At 36.3% G+C, this 17,233-nt stretch overlaps 1 protein-coding gene across 18 annotated transcripts in view; it reads right to left on the reverse strand.

Annotated features, from left to right (window-relative positions):
• Positions 1–17,233, reverse strand: part of BBS9 (Bardet-Biedl syndrome 9) — a 517,916-nt gene that overhangs the window by 365,612 nt on the left and 135,071 nt on the right. For all 18 annotated transcript variants that reach the window (XM_055293460.2, XM_055293455.2, XM_055293456.1 and 15 more), the window contains 3 exons: positions 16,145–16,229; positions 7,364–7,547; positions 6,603–6,732 (listed from right to left, as the gene is read on the reverse strand). In XM_055293460.2, coding sequence (XP_055149435.1) covers positions 6,603–6,732; positions 7,364–7,547; positions 16,145–16,229 — 399 coding nt within the window. The remainder of the gene's footprint in view (positions 1–6,602; positions 6,733–7,363; positions 7,548–16,144; positions 16,230–17,233) is intronic.

Raw genomic sequence — 17,233 nt, forward strand, 5'->3', positions numbered from 1 at the left:
TAAAATGGAATGTATTATCTAGTTGGAGAGTGGAAAGTCAAATAGTAGTTCACCAACATAATTATAAATGTGATAGAAATTCAGAGAAGAGGGAGACCATGATAAGCAGGAAAGGCTTATTTATGTGACTTAAGCTATGTCTCGAAATAGAAATATGAAAATCCAGAAAAGATATGGGGGAAACATTCTGGTCAACAATATTATATCAATGAAAGATAAATAACAAAGTATTACTGAGCACACATGGACATAAACATGGGAATAACAGACACTGTGGACTACAAGAGTAGGGGGAGGGAGTGGCTGTGGGTGGAACACCTACTAATTGGGTACTATGCTAACCACCCAGGTGACAGAATCTGTACCCCAAACCTCAGCATCACGCAATATACCCATGTAACAAACTTGCACTTGTACTTGCTGTATCTAAAATACATGTTTAAAAAAAATTAAGTAAGCTAGGAAATTTTTTAAAAAGAAGAAACTGTTAAGTAACAAACTTAAAATAAGTGACTGTTGTGGACCTAGCCTAGGAAGAAAAACATTGAAGTACTAGACCAAATTGTTCGAACAAAAAATGAGCTGCAATAAGTACTGCAATAAGATTTTAAAGCTTGCTGTGAGCTGCCAGCAAAGTTTAGAACTGTTCTCATCTCTGTGAAGTTTCATTCAAATGGACTTCCACTTGTAGATATATTTATCTGATATCTCCAGAGACAGTAACATTACTGATAAATGATGATCTTTATTTGCCACTTGAGAAACTGACCACAGCAGAAGTAAGATGCTGGGCTCTTCTGATTCTGTAACCTGTGTGTTGATTTCAATTTCCCATAGTCTGACCTACAAAAATTGAAAATAATTAAATAAAAAACAATTTAATTGAGAATGAGATTTAATCTGAAAACAAAGAAGAAAACACAGACAGAATTGGAACTGGTATGTAATAAACAAGGTAGAGAGGACTAAAGCTGCCAAGTAGGTGGGAGTGGAAAGAAAAAAAACATCTTAGACTCTGAGCAAAATGCTGTTATTAAGTGTAATTGCATCAACTAGATCCAAATCCAACATTTCTTATTCACTGAAAAGAAACATATTTAAAAAGCAGCAACTTCCTTCATAAATAAACACATTCAGCCAAGGAAGCTTCTACCAAAAAGCTTTAACCCTAAAGGTCATAAAAAGCAAGAGAAAAATTATTTCAGTACTCTCAATTTCAAATAACTTCCTAATATAAATATGTAGGCTGAGCACTGTGGCTCATACCCATAATCCCAGCACTTGGGGAGGCCAAGGTGGGAGGATCACTTGAGGCCATAAGTTCAAGACCAGCCTGGGCAACATGGTGAGTCCTCATCTCTAAAAAATACGAAAAAATTAGCCAGGAATGGTGGCATGTGCCCACAGTTGTAGCTACTCAGGAGGCTGAGACAGGAGGCAGAAGTTCAAGGCTGAAGTGAGCTATGATCATGCCAGTGCATTCCAGCCTGAGCAACAGAGCAAGACCCTGTCTCTAAAAATAAATAAACAGATAAGCTATAGCTAAGCTAGTAATAATTACCTTTAAAATTCTAACAGATTATGATATTGATTTGAGTAATAACTCTCTCTCCCACATGGTATGGCTAGATGTGCATCAATTAAATGCTCTCTCTACTGCAATGTCATGAATTAATTTTGTTTGTACAGTGAGCAGGAAGAACTCGTCAGGCAGTTACAAATTTGGGGGCTTATCCAGGATCCACCCTTGCAAATATCTGCCCGTGGTTCATCAGCCTCCTCCAGTATAACAGACCTAGAGGTGAGCTCTGGCAACTGCTTATTTCTACTGAAGGTCATCTCTGGCACTGTACCTGCTGGTGAGGCACTGTCGACCCATAGGGCAGAGATCTAATTACAGTGAAGAAATAGTCCTGGAACCTGTCTGAAATGCCTGTTATTAAAAAATCTGTTTGCCTTCATCACATACAAAGGCCTAGCCCATCTGCAATGCCACCTCCTGATACAGGAAACAGCTGTTCAGCTGAACTCATCTAGTCTCAGGACTAGGAAATTAAAAAGATATGGGATGGTATATTCAAATTTGCTGTTTCCTATTTATGTGAATCTGTATTTCTAACAATCTACTCATTATCCTATAGTCTGCAGTTCACTTAAGTACTATGCTAAAACTGTGGGTGAGAATATTAACGTCTTTGTCATATAAGCCTTAGAAGCCAAATCAGGCACCTATGAATACATGCAAAGCAGTTCCACTCCTCTTACCCTAGGGGCAACCCATACCCCAACTATGCCCCCTGTCAGTAGGAAGAAGTTAGAGCAGTCCTCACCCTTTTCCCATATCATAGCTTACACCTCAGGAATGAGGCATGCTGAAACTCAAAGGGCGAAAGTGAAACAGGCTTTGCAAAAATTATCACAGTGAGAAAATTATGGCAGTGGGGGAGACATGATCTAGCCTACACCCCTCTAGCCTCTAACCTTCAAGCTCCCTTAATTATTCCTAGGCTTAGGCTAGGCTAGCTTTGGGAGACATTTAGTTTATAGTTTAAGTAAAAATAGCCCTTCCTCAAAACTCAACTGTCTTTGTAAAGCTAATGAGAGAACACCAGGCTAGGAGGATAGAGGAGCCTGAATTTTGCTAAGGTGTAGACAAAAACAATTGCCAGCCATTATTCCAGAGGTCACAAGATATGCAACTTCCCCAATACTCCTACAGATAACATCACTGTAGTAGAACCTAACAGTGGCCTTGTAAAAGATCTTTACAGGTTTTTTGCATTTCTGAAACCCATTATGGTTCCACCTGGACCCACCAACTGCTCCCAGAAGTGATTCAGCATGCAACAGGATCATTTCCCACACCCCTATGATTGCACCTTCCAAACAATTAGCAGCAAGCACCCATTGCCTAGCCAACCCAAACTCTTCCCCCAAAGAACTTTTGAAAAACCCATAACCTATGAGCCTTCAATGAGATTGATTTAAGTAATAAATCTATCTTCAGTGTGGTGTGGCTGGCCTTGCATCAATTAAACTCTTTCTCTACTGAAATACCGTGAATTGATTTTGTTTGTGCAACAGGCAGAAAGAACCTGTCTGGGGTTACAGTATCTGGCCCACAGTATTTTCAGCTGTCTGCAGGAAAATATTTATTCAATTGTTCCTCATATAAAAAAGGAACCAACTACGTACTCAGCTATTGGGCATTAGATGTGCTTTGTTGGCAAGATAAAAAATGTGGGGCTGTTCTTAGGGAAGGAGAAAAAGAGGGGCATTGAAAATCCAAATGCTGTGATTTCTCGTCACATTAAATAACAGCAAGACCCTCTAATGAAATGATGAGCATCCTCACATGGCCTTGTAAAGTGTCAGTGCTAGCTTCCTCAGGCCTCTGCAGGGTAAACATATTCTTCCCTTAGACATTTGCTGTCTTTGTGGCTTACAGACACTAATCCCAGAGCCACAGTCTGTCCCCAGGTGATGACAATGGGAAGAAGGCCAACTACCACAACTACGTCATAGAATGGATCTTCACAGGTGGGCTGCAGTTGGACATCACCTGCCAAGTCTGCTATAGAGTCTCCACCACCATAGACCCCTTCTGGGACATCAGCTTAGATCTGCCTGGCTCTTCCACCCTCTTGTGGCCCATGAGGTGAGGGAGTGAGGGCAGCATGGTGAATGGCAAAAGGCACATTTTGGGAACCACCACACCTATGGACTGCTTGCAAAGGTGAGAAGCCCACCAGCGCTCATGTGGCAAGGAAGTATCTTCCTCACAGGAAGGCTGTTGTTGATCAGGACGAAAGCAGGGCTTTTCATTCACATACCCAGGATAGAGCCTTGAGAAAAGATGTGACATTAGCCTGCAGTTGGCTGCAGATGCTCTTGCTAGTTTATGCTGTTTTTTTCTTTTTTTGCCAGATGACTACATATTGGTGTTCACTAGCCTTGCATTGTGTAGGGTATCTGTAACACCAGCTACTATTCCAACTTCCCCCCTGTAAATGATCTGACAGCCAAAGAGCAAAACTGGAAGCTCCCTTATCTTTTGTGGTTAATAACCTAAACCACAGCATGAGCTAAGAGCTGAGTGCTCTCCCCATGGTCCACAGCCTTTTTTTGCAAGTGATTAAAATATAGTTGTGGTGTTCTGTACTTATGATCATTTTTGAAATTGTCCATTTACTGCTTCAGTTTAGATAAGTAATAAGACTTAAGATGTGACTATGATAAAAGGTATTTAAATAACTGTAGCATACAGCTTACAATTGTGGTGAGGGCAGAAAACCTTCCTAAACTTTATGTTAATTGAGTCTAGTGTTTTACAATCTTTATTTTCTTTTTGATGCATTAATTAAAGTTTACTGAAGAAGAAAAAAAACTCTAATAGAAATTACAATGGAATTCTTTCAAACACAGTCTAATCCTATGCTTTGTGTTAAATTATATGTAAGAAAAGAAAAATCTTCAGTTAAACAATTAGAATTTATTTTTATATATTAATTATGGAAAATACTAATGCCAATATTTGGATTTAATTGTTTATAACTTTCATCTTGCAAAAGCTAAGAGAAATAGGAAGGTTCACTCACAGTTACCTAAAATAAAATGACAGGCTACTTTTGAACATAAGCATCATGATGCACACCAAATGAAAATCTGGTGTGTTACTCATAATATTTCAGTTATTATTGACCCTTAACTCATAAGTTGCATCTAGACCAAAAACTATAAATTAACGATAAGTATCTGCTGAGAAGCCATACCTTTGCACTTCCCTCAGTATGGTGACTCCTGAAATGGGTACATCCCTTGTACATAATGTATGTGTAAAAATATATTTATTTCAACTAAATGTTCTCAATAAGGTCTTTCTACCCATCATTCTCTTGTGCTCAAAATATACACCAAAACTCCAATAATTCTTAAGTATTTCAAGATATTGGCTCCTGAAAGACATGAAGATTATAAGTCAAAATGAGACCCATACCCACCAGTGTGGATCTGTCTTTTTGCAACTGAACTGTCACTTAAGAGACCAAAGAGAAGAGCTTTGGATGGATATATAGACTCCTGCAAGAATTACTCTTCCAGAAGTGAAATACTTGATATTGCCCTGCTGGCAAGATATTTTTCCTCTTCTAAATCCTTCTAAGTAAATCTGATACAAAATGTCTGGCAAGTATCAATATTCTGTTAAATTTAAAAAGACCATGTGATGGACATTGCAAAAGCCAATCTCAAAATTTTTAAATTATTTTTCAGACACAAAATAACTATAACTTGTGTTAAGTGCATAGCAATTAGAATTATATGTTTTTTTCTCATAAAACATAAGAAAGCAACTTTTTAAAATATTCAATGTTTTCAAAACACTGTTTCCATTTTTCTAAAATTCAGGCTTTAGATAAAACATTGATGCAAACATGAATACCCTTCATTGAGCTTCAACAATAATATTATACTCAAGCCCTTAATAGGAGAGAACAACTCCATCCTGATGAGAAACTATAGGTGTCACTGAAGAATTCTACAGGTGGCTTTTTTTTTTTTTTTTGGAGACACAGTCTCGCTCTGTCACCCAGGCTGGAGTGCAGTGGTGTGATCTCGGCTCACTGTGACCTCTGCCTCCTGGGTTCAAGCAATTCTCCTGCCTCATCCTCCCGAGTAGCTGGGACTACATGCACACACCGCCACACCTGGCTAATTTTTTGTATTTTAGTAGAGACGGGGTTTCACCATGTTGGCCAGGCTGGTCTTGAACTCCTGACCTCAGATGATCCAACCACCTTGGCCTCCCAAAGAGCTGGGATTACAGGCGTGAGCCACTGCGCCCCGCCCCATATGGCCTTTAAATGCTCAATAAAATATTATAAATAAGTAGAACTGAATATATCTGAGAATCTATGAAGCTTTATGGAAAGTTGTGTTTCTATATGTTTGCTGATATTTTCAATTCCTAAACATAATCTAAGACGCTAAAAAGTTCATCGGCATCTCAGTTTTTATACTGATGACCTAGAAAAATTACTCACTTAGATGGCTCATTTCTGTCATTTTTGATTAATTTTGTAAATTTAATGTTAAAGTATGAATTCTGTTTTTCAATTTAAATACAAAGTAGCCCCACTTAAAATCTAAACTGTGTAAACACATGAACATTAACAATTCTGCATCACTTGACTTAATGAAACGTCTGAAACAAGGTGAGACCTTATTATGATGAACAGTGTAATATCGTCACAGTCTATCAATAAATGTTCTCTAAAAGGGACTCATCAAATGCTAAAAGAAATATTTTTGTATTCTAAAGAATAATCTATCAAGTAAACCATTTTCTTGATATCTTCACCAGTTTTTACCTTTAATTTACTAAGGATATCGTGCTAGAAATATTAAATGAAAATGATTAATAGCACTAATTATCCTTCCTTTCCAATAAAAGTCATATTTTAAATTACTTTTATTATTGACATTCATACTACAATGTCACTAGTAATGTTTTAATAAAATCACTTGCCATTATTTCATAGAACTTCTAGAAAATTTCTTGACAAACATCCTCTTTAAAAACTGTGTTAAATTAAATCACTTACTTCAAACAGCCCACTCTTACTGCTACAGGAACGTGGGGAAGTTGGGCGGCCCACTTCAGTGTCACATCTTGATAAATATGCAACATGTTATTATGATTTCCAATCAAAGTATTTATTGTTCCTTCAGAAACTGTAAGTTGAAGACACAGAAAACAGACACTAAGAAAACAGTCATTTGGAAAAGTATATCTCTTTTAGGAAATTGATAGCACAAACTAATTGTAACACCTCGATTTTAATACATAAAAATTTTACGTAATAAAACATTATTTTGTAACTTTACCAGTATAAAAAAGAAAGAAATCATTTTACAGTCTTGGAAGCTATAACTAGATAATCGCCAACATTTTTGCATTTCATCTAGAAAGCATGAATTTCATTAATATGTAACACATTTAAGCTAATGATTTACTAGGCATTCACTACAGATAATTCATCCTATTAGACATTACTATTGTGCTTATAAAAGAGTCTGATATTCTCTTGGAAGCATCTTGAACAGCCACATTATGGAAAGTATTAATGTATGCCAGAGGCCAATTTTACAAGTCATTTTGTACAAAGTAAAATGACTGACAAGACCAAATGTGTGCTTTATATCAAACTTCTATTCAAACTTTGAAAGTTAAAATTTCCATTACATATTCAGTATTAAACTGTTTTCATGTATGTTTAAAATATGTGTATGAGTGTGGCTTTTTCTGGTGTATATCACATAGCCTTGACATATGGAAGAGATAAAAGAAAATCTTTCTACACACCTGAGCAATATGGCAGAAAACAACTTGGGCTCCAATCAAGCTTCTTCATGAATCGAATTTGTCCATTATCCTTAAGGCAAAAAAAGTTTCTCTCACCAAGAACAAAAACAGAGGATGCTGACTGATTGAAAGAGACAATACATATGTCAAGGGCTTGCTCTCCAATATTTAGAGTCCAATCCACCTACAAAGCAAAACTCAGTATCAATTTAGTTGCTAACCTCAGAATATTTCAGTTATTTTCATATCAATATAAATTAAGAAATTGCTTTACAACAAAGCAGAAATATAAAGATGGGCTAATCTCTTCCATTTCTTCACTTTTTTTTATCACTATGACCATTTTTCTGGTATTTTACAAGACTCTAATCAAAGTTTTGTTCCATGTCTAATCAAATGATATTAACTATTCTGCAGTTCAAAAACACTAAAACACTTATCTGCTTCCCTAAAAAACTTCCATGAAAATGATATTGTGCTCAATTTGCAAATCAAATTTAATAATCCATAAAAACTGTCATTATGATTGTACATGTGTTTTTATAGGACAACTAAAAATATATCAATATGGATATACAGAGTAGTCAACAAGCCACTAGAGAGTATAGCAGAATATTCTATACATAAGAGCTACTCCAGGATATCTCCATATTGCTGGGATACGGTTAATGTTCAATAAATGCTTCTTAAAGTAATGAAAGAATCAATGTAAAATGAGAGCTTTTCAGGATTCATCTTCCATACAATATTTCTAAGTCAGGAAAATGCAAAAGAGCAAAGACATACCATTTTGAAAAATATTGGCAGAAAACTGTTTTCAGTTTTTCTAACTTTTACTTTAGGTTCAGGGATACATAGGAAGCTTTGTTATATAGGTAAATTCATTTCACAGAGGTTTGGCGTATAGATTATTTTATCACCCAGGTACTAAGCGTAGTATATGACAGTTATTTTTTCTGATCCTCTCCCTCCTCCCGTCTTTCACCCTCAAGTGAAAGTAAGAACATGTGATATTTGGTTTTCTGTTCCTGCATTAGTTTGCTAAAGATAATGGCCTCCAGCTCCATCCATGTTTCTGCAAATGACATAATCTCATTCTTTTTTATGGCTGCATAGTATTCCGTGGTGTATATGTACCACATTTTCTTTATCCAGTCTACTGTTGATGGGTATTTTGATATTTTTGAATTGCTGAGGATTGTTTTATACCCAATTGTATAGTTGATTTTAGAGTATGTGCTATGTGGTGACAAGAAGAATGAATATTCTGTTGTTTTGGGATGGAGAGTTTTGTAGATGTCTATTAGGTCCATTTGGTCAAGTATTAAGTTCAGACCTTGAATATCTTTGTTAATTTTCTGCCTCAGTGATCTGTCTCATAGGGTCAATGGGGTATTGAAGTCTCCCACTATTATTGTGTGGCAGTCTAAATCTCTTAGTAGATCTCTAAGAAATTGCTTTATGAATATGGGTGCTTTTGTGTTGGGTGCATATATATTTAGGATAGTTAGATCTTCATGTTGAATTGAACCCTTTACTATTATGTAATGCCCTTATTTGTCTTTTTTTATCTTTGTTGGTTTAAAGTCTGTTTTGCCTGAAATTAGGATTGCAGCTCCTGCTTTTTTCCATTTGCTTCATAGAGTTTTCTTCATCTCTTTATTTTGAGCCTACAGGTGTACAGCATGTGAGATGGATCTCTTGAAGGCAGCATACCATTGTGTCTTGCTCTTTGATCCAGTTTGCCACTCTGTGTCTTTTAAATGGGTCATTTAGCCTGTTTACACTCAAGGTTAGTATTGATACGTGTGGATTTGACCCTGTCATTGTTGTTAGCTGGTTATTATGCAGACTTGTTTGTGTGGCTGCTTTACAGTGTCATTAGTCCATGTATTTAAGTATTTAAGTGTTTTTTGTATTGGTTAGTAATAGTTTTTCTTTTCCATATTTAGTGCTTCTTTCAGGAGCTCTAGTAAGGCAGGTCTGGTAGTAACAATTTCCCTTCTCAATTGCTCGTCTGAAAAGATCCTTATTTCTCCTTCACATATGAAGCTTAGTTTGACTGGATATGACATTCTTGGTTGAATATTTTTTCTTTATGAATATTTAATACAGGCCTCCAATCTCTTCTGGCTTGTAGGGTTTCTGCTGAAAGGTCCACTATTAGCCTGATAGAGCTCCCTTTGGAGGTAACCTGACCTTTCTCTCTAGCTGCCTTTAACATTTTTTCTTTCATTTTGACCTTACAGAATCTGATGATTATGTGTCTTGGGGATGATCTTTTTGTATAGTATCTTGCAGGGGTTCTCTGCATTTCCTGAATTTGAATATCAGCCTCTCTAGTGAGGTTGGGGAATTTTTCATGAATGATAACCTGAGAGAGGTTTTCCAACTTGCTTGCTTTCTCCCCATCTCTTTCAGGGATGCCAATGAGTCATAAAGTTGGTCTCTTTACATAATGCCAAATGTCTTGGAGGTTTTGTTCATTTCTTATCTTTTTTCTTTATTTTTGTCTGACTGTCTTATTTCAGAAAGCCAGTCTTCAAGCTCTCAGATTCTTTCCACAGCTTGGTCTCTTCTGCCATTAATACTTGTGATTACATACGAATTCTTGTAGTGTGTTTTACAGGTTTATCAGGTCCGGTTAAGTTCTTTCTATACTGGCTATTTCGTCTGTCAGCTCTTGTATCATTTTATTGTGATTCTTAGATTTCTTGGATTGGATTTTGACATTCTCCTGAATCTCAATGGTCTTTATTTCCTATCCATATTCTGAATTCTATTTCTGTCATTTTAGCCATCTCAGCCCAGTTAACAATCCTTGCTGTAGAATTAGTGTGATCATTTAGAGGAAGAAAACACTGTGGCCTTTTGAGTTGCCAGAGTTCTTGCACTGGTTTTTTTTTTCATCTGTGTGCATGGGTATTCCTTTTCGTGAGGTGTAAATTGAGTACAGTCAGTAGACTTCTTTTCTGGATGTTTTCAGAGGGCTGAAGCTTTCTGCAAGGTTTTTATTTATAGCTAAATTCTTGCCTTTGGTTTCAAAGTGGGGTATGTTAGCAAGTGTATTGGTCAGTAGATAGGCTCTTTCTCACTTATGTGGCACCTCTGTATTTTCTCTCTCTCTTTTTTTTTTTTTTTTTTTGAGATGGAGTCTCGCTCTGTCGCCAGGCTGGAGTGCAGTGGAGCTATCTCAGCTCACTGCAACCTCCACCTCCCAGGTTCAAGCAATTCTCCTGCCTCAGACTCCCGAGCAGCTGGGACTACAGGCACACACCACCACACCCAGCTAACTTTTGTATTTTTAGTAGAGATAGGGTTTCACCATGTTGGCCAGGATGGTCTCAATTTCCTGACCTCGTGATCCGCCTGCCTCGGCCTCCCAAAGTGCTGGGATTATAGGTATGAGCCACTGCGCCTGGCCTTTTTTTTTTTTTTTCCATTTGGAGTCTCACTCTGTTGCCCAGGCTGGAATGTGGTGGTGCAATCTTGGCTCACTGCAATGGTTGCCATCATGCTCCCTATCAATGCTCTGAAAGTGCAACTCTTCTCCCACTTCTGTGCTGGCTGTAGATTACAGCCTGGCACTCCCAGGCTGCACTCTGCCTGTCTGGGGAGATCTCAAGCTTTATATTCCCTCTCCAGCTTAGAGGCAGCAGAGGAAAGGACCTTAGCAGTGGTTGGAGCCAAGGGTCTTGTCTCCTGGGGCTTCACCCAAGAGAGATGCAGAGCTGCAATCAATCCATTAATCAGCCCAAAATGGGAGGGCTTCACTGTGGGCCCAAGCCAGGGTCCCTGACAGGCATATATTGTATATGAAAGTAACAGTGAGATGGTTTCACAAACAAAAATCTGCACAAAGAGGAAATAGGGCTGCTGTGAAAGTTAGGCTATAATCAACAAAAAATGGATCCAAGAAAACATCATGAAAAGTCACATTAAAGACAAGATGAATTTTTGGCCATCAAGACATGATCTTAGGTATTAATGTACTTTAGATATTAAAATATTTGAAGAAGGTATAAAATCCAAATGGGGCTGGCCAGAAAGGCAAATATTGCCAGTATATATATAAGACCAATCTGTAGAAGGGAGACAGCCTAGTGAACATAGGTAGGTGCATCAAACTATCTTAAGCTGAACTAGAATTCAACACTAAGAAATTATTTGATTGCTATTTGGCTCAAGTATTGCTTAACTATATAAAATGATTTCACTGGACAAGACATGAATATCAGTCCCATGACAGTTATATTTCTCATTATATTGTAACAGGCTAGCATTTGGCTTTGTACGTCAGTGTCTGTAACTCGGGCTGATGTGTACCTCACTCTGAGAGGTGATTTATTCAAAGTGAACAGGCAAATCGTGTTTCTGAGGCCACAGTCTGAGATCCAGCCACTAAATACTTTCAATTTACCAGGTACTGAATGCCACTCTCTGTGACCTCCACTTAGGGAAATACACTACATTCTGAATTAATGAGTCTCATAAAACACAGAAATTTGCTAAGAACAATAATAAAAAAAAAATTCTTCCGCTTCCAGCCAAGATGGAGTAATAATGATATAGCATCCCACCTAAAACAATGACAAAGTGGACAAAATAAATGAAACAATAGTTTGCAAGGCACTGGACACCAGACAACAAAGCACAGCAATCCCTTAAAGACAGAAAACAAATGAGGTGAGTGGCATGATTGCTCCAGCCTTCAAAGAGTTTCTAGGCCATAGTGCAGGGAAGAAGAACCTAGGCAGAGCCCAGCAGACTCTGTGAATTGTGGAGATGGATACTCAGCGTCTGGAGAAACCACAGCAGTTGGAGTTAACAAGACAGCACACCAAATAGCTACATACAAATGCTGCATACAGACAGAACTCTGGAGATCTGCAGAGAGTGCCCTCGAATATTCAGCTGAGTACTTACTGGCAAATTATTGTAAGGAAACTACACAAGGCCAGGGAAAGAACCACCCAAAAAGATTAGAGATAACAGTGCCCAGCATTCACACAGGGTATAAGATATTTCCTGTGCCCACCAGCCAGGCTGCAAAATCTCCTAATTCTGAGTGAATTGGTACAGTACTAAGAAGGATCTTGCCTGAGGAGTAGGGAATAAGTAGCCCTAAAATGAGCACTGCCCTGGTCCCACTTAACAAGTCTGGAGAACAAGGCCCCCAAAAATCAAACTGTTTCCAAGTAACTTAACTGTGTCCCAGGATAACCTCAAGAACAGTATACACATAAAAAAACGAAAAATTCATCACCAGCAGGCCCACCCTAAAAGAAATGTGAAAGGAATTCCTTTAGTTTGAAAGAAAATGAAACCAGATGGAAAGATGGAATTATATAAATTAAAGAAGAACAGCAGAAATGATACCTACGTCGGTAAATACATATTTTTCTTGTCATTTAAATCTCATTAAAATATAATTATTTATGCAAAAATAATTACAATGTAATATGAGGTTCACAGCCTATGTAAAAGTAAAATATAGGACAATAGCACAAAGACTGGAAGGTAGGAAACAGAAGCATAGTTCTTATATTATATATAAGGTAATATATCACCTGAAAGTAGACTGTGTTAAGCCAAAGATAAATACTGGAAACCCTAAAGCAAACACTAAAATAACAAAACAAAGAGTTATAGCTAATAAACCAACAAAAATAAAATAGAATAAAAAAAAACTGGATAAATCCAAAGAAAAGCAGAAAAAGAGGAAAAGGAAACAAAAAAAACTAGACAGACATATAGATAAATAAAACAAAATTAAATGGCAGAGTATATATCATACTGATTTTAAAAAGCAAATCCCAACCAACTACATGCTTCTTATAAATTATGCACTTGAAGTATAAAGGGACAAACAGATTCAAAGTGAAAAGATAGAAAAAGGTATCAGAATAACACTAATCAAAAGAAAACTGAGTATTTTACCAACAGATTAAGTAGATCTCAGAAAAAAGAAGATTATCAAACAAAAGGATAAAGGTCATTTCATAATGTAATGGGGATGGGTTCATCATGAGACAGAACAGTCTTAAATGTTTATGTACCTAATAACCGAATTCCAAAATATCTGAAGCAAAAAATAAATAAATATAGATATATGCCGGGTGTGGTGGCTCATGCCTGTAATCCCAGCACTTTGGGAGGCCGAGGCGGGTGGATCACGAGGTCAGGAAATCGAGACCAGCCTGGCCAACATGGCAAAATCCCATCTGTACTAAAAATACAAAAAAATTAGCTGGACATAGTGGTACATGCCTATAGTCCCAGCTACTCAGGAGGCTGAGGCAGGAGAATCACTTGAACCCAGAAGGCAGAGTTTGCAGTGAGCCAAGATTGTGCCACTACACTCCAGCCTGGGCGACAGAGCGAGGCTCCGTCTCAAAAATAAAAAATAAATAAACATAGATATAGATAGATATATTTCCAAGGAGATACAAAAAAATCCACAATTACAGTCAAAGATTTCAATACCCCTCTCTCAATAACTAATGATAACTAGTAAAAAAACTAATAAGGATACAGAAGAGTTGAACAACACTATCATCCAACATAATCTAATTGACATGTATGAAACACTCTAACAACAAAAAAAATACACATTCTTTTCAGGTGCACACTGAACATTTACCAAGATAGATCATATTCTAGGCCATAAGACAAATCTCAATGAATCTAAGAGAATTCAAATCATACAAATTATTTTTCTGAACACAAAAGACTTAAATAGAAATCAATCAATAAAAACGTAGCTGTGAGTAACACAGGAAGCTATTAAATGTCTTCCCACAACTCTTATTAAAATCATTCCACTGGATAAGTTCTGTTTCTTCTGCAATAGATTTGATATTGCTCCATGGTATCACACTCCTGCAAAGTGACTATCATGTAAAAAAATGAAGCTTTACTGCTATTTCTTACTCTATTCACTAATCGAAAGGAAAAACCACTCAACTGCAATTGCCTTCAGAATACATCTTCAGTGTGAGGCATGGCGTAATCAATAAAAACTGCAAATGATAAGGAAAGGCTATTCCGGACAGAAGAAAAACCGTATGCCTAGAATGAAGAAGAGCCATGGAATATTTGGAACAATGAGAGGCTCTATATGGCTGAAGTGCAGACTATAAGAAACAAATGGAAGAACACCACTATTGAGGAGGTCAAAGGACAATTTAATTACCATTATCAGTAAGTTCATCCAGACATTTTGCTATGTGCTTTATATATTTATTATATACAATACATATATTTATATATAAAATACATAATTTATCTTATAACAACTTTTTTTATTTTGAGACGGAGTCTTGCTCTGTCACCCAGGCTAGAGTAGAGTGGCACGATCTCAGCTTACTGCAATCTCTGCCCCCCAGGTTCAAGCGATTCTCCTGCCTCAGCCTCCCAAGGAACTAGAACTATAGGCATGGGCCACCATGCCCCGCTGATTTTGTATTTTAGTGGAGATGGGGTTTCTCCATGTTGGCCAGGCTGCTCTCGAACTCCTGACCTCGGGTGATTCACCTGCCTCAGCCTGCCAAAGTGCTGGGATTACAGGCATGAGCCACCGCGCCCAGCCTAATAACAACATTTTAAAATAGATATTATCATCACTTTGCAAATGAGGAAACTGAGATTTAGTAAGGCTAACAAACTTGCTGTAACTTGCTCAAAAAAAAAGTAAAGCTCTCAAGACCTGTTTGACTTCAATCTGTGCTTTAACTATTATTACTATGGTGCTTCTAAATTCTGTGCAAAACTATATCATATTTTTATTCATTGTGCTCTTTTACTTTTTACTGCCAATGAAAAAAATATATCTTCATCTGATTCTTGACTCTTTCCAAGTTACCCTTCTGTTCTACCATCTCCTGAACTTCTGTATCCTAATACAGAAAATTCTGCATAGTCTTCTCCAATATTATTATGTTAGTATTCTAAATTCTACATTATTTCTCCATGTAGCTTCCTTCATGTGTATCCTCAGATTTATTTCACTGTTTCCACCATAATTTTAGTTCCTTCTATTTTTTGCCTTGCTGTCTATGGAAGTTCTCAAGATAAGGAAGAGTTCATAATCACCATCTATTCCCCAATGTACATTAAATGGAGAATTCATCATTTATAATTTTTCTTCAAACTACTTTTCAAATTATCAAACTTCACCTTTGTCTTTGAGCTAATTCTCTTTGTGAGCTGTGAATTTTTATCTTTTACTTATATATCTGGTCGCATGCCTATTAGTTGCAAAATATTTAAAGAATTAATGGCCAAAACATTTCTAAATTTTATGCAAACTAAATATTCGTAGATGCAAGAAGCTTAACAAATCTTAAACTCAAAAAAAAGAGAAAGAAAAGTACACATTATAATCCCATTGCTCCAAACAAGTGATAAGAGAAAATCCGGAAAGCAGCTAGGGAAAAAAGACACTTCAAACAGTAGAATATAATCTACAAAATTTTGCCTATTAAGGAGAGATTTTTTTAACGTTTCTATTTTTATTTGTTAAAAGTGACTCCATCTGGATATCCATGGTTCTAATGGTACAACTCTACAATCTGTTATATTAAGACCATGACCAGGCATGTGTTTCCATTGCTCAACAACAACCAACTCAATTCTTAGGTCATTAATATAATCATAATATAGGAAAGAGAATGGCTGACATATTATTTTTACATTTTCTTCCCATGAATTATTATTAACAAACATATGTGATTAGATACAGCGTTATTGAAATTTTTATATATTAAAAAAAGGCCTTACAACTAGTCTTTTTCCAGAACCAAGTTTTTGCTGTTCAGTCTCCTGCCTTTTATCTGCATCTGTTGCAAAAGCAAGTACCTGGTACCTGTATGAAAGAAACAAAAAAAATTGTAAATGAGTTTATAATTAAAAATTATAAATTACTTTAAACTTTAAAAGTACACAATAATCTATAAACTTTATAAAGCACTTTTTCCTTGTTTTTAAAAACTCTAAAGTTTAAGATTGAATTCTTATTGAGTGATATTGTGACATAAAACTGTGTAAAATATCATGATAAAGAAATTATAACCATATGTCCATTATTCAGTATTGGGAAAACAGCTCTACCAACTATTAAAGCACTTCCATTAGAATTTTATGAGAGAAATAACAATGCTCAAGAAAGATCTAGCACCTAAACACCAAATAGACAGAAAAAAATGTAAATATGCAAAGCAGTCAGATGGAGTAGAAATTATCAATACATAATCTATGGAACCAAAAAGAATTCAGTTTAACCCCAGTTTAACCACTTAACTAGGTAAGTACATTTTTGGCAAATAATCACTCTGTGTCTGGCTTCCTCATCCATAGAACAGAAATAATAATCTCTAACACAATCATTGTTAAAAGGATTAAACAATAAATTATAAAGTGCCTAGTATTTGGTATATAGTAGGTATACAATTATTGATTGATGGGTTGGCAAAGAGACAAATTTATATAGAGATCAATCACATAGTAGTTTGTAGCTGGTAGGTAGCGAGTTCTCAGTAATCGACATTATGATCTATAAGTATTTTACAGTTTCTATTTCAATAGGGCATTTAGCTCAAATTATTCTTAAAAACAATTTATAAATATTATTCAATCTAGAAATGATTAATTTATCTAATAAAGTTGAAATTTATATATTTCTCATTAATTAATGGCATACTTTTAGAAGAATAATCCTACTGTACGTAAAGCAACTACAGACTCACAGACGTCTTTCCCTCCTATTGAATCAAAACTCACATTTTCTAAGAGACAGATATCTGAGAGTGTAAACATCAGGGACCTGAATGTAGGGAATGTGGCATATCTAAATGAGCACTGAAATGTACA

This window comes from Symphalangus syndactylus, chromosome 9 (genome assembly GCF_028878055.3).
Source record: "Symphalangus syndactylus isolate Jambi chromosome 9, NHGRI_mSymSyn1-v2.1_pri, whole genome shotgun sequence".
NCBI classification, from domain to species: domain Eukaryota; kingdom Metazoa; phylum Chordata; class Mammalia; order Primates; family Hylobatidae; genus Symphalangus; species Symphalangus syndactylus.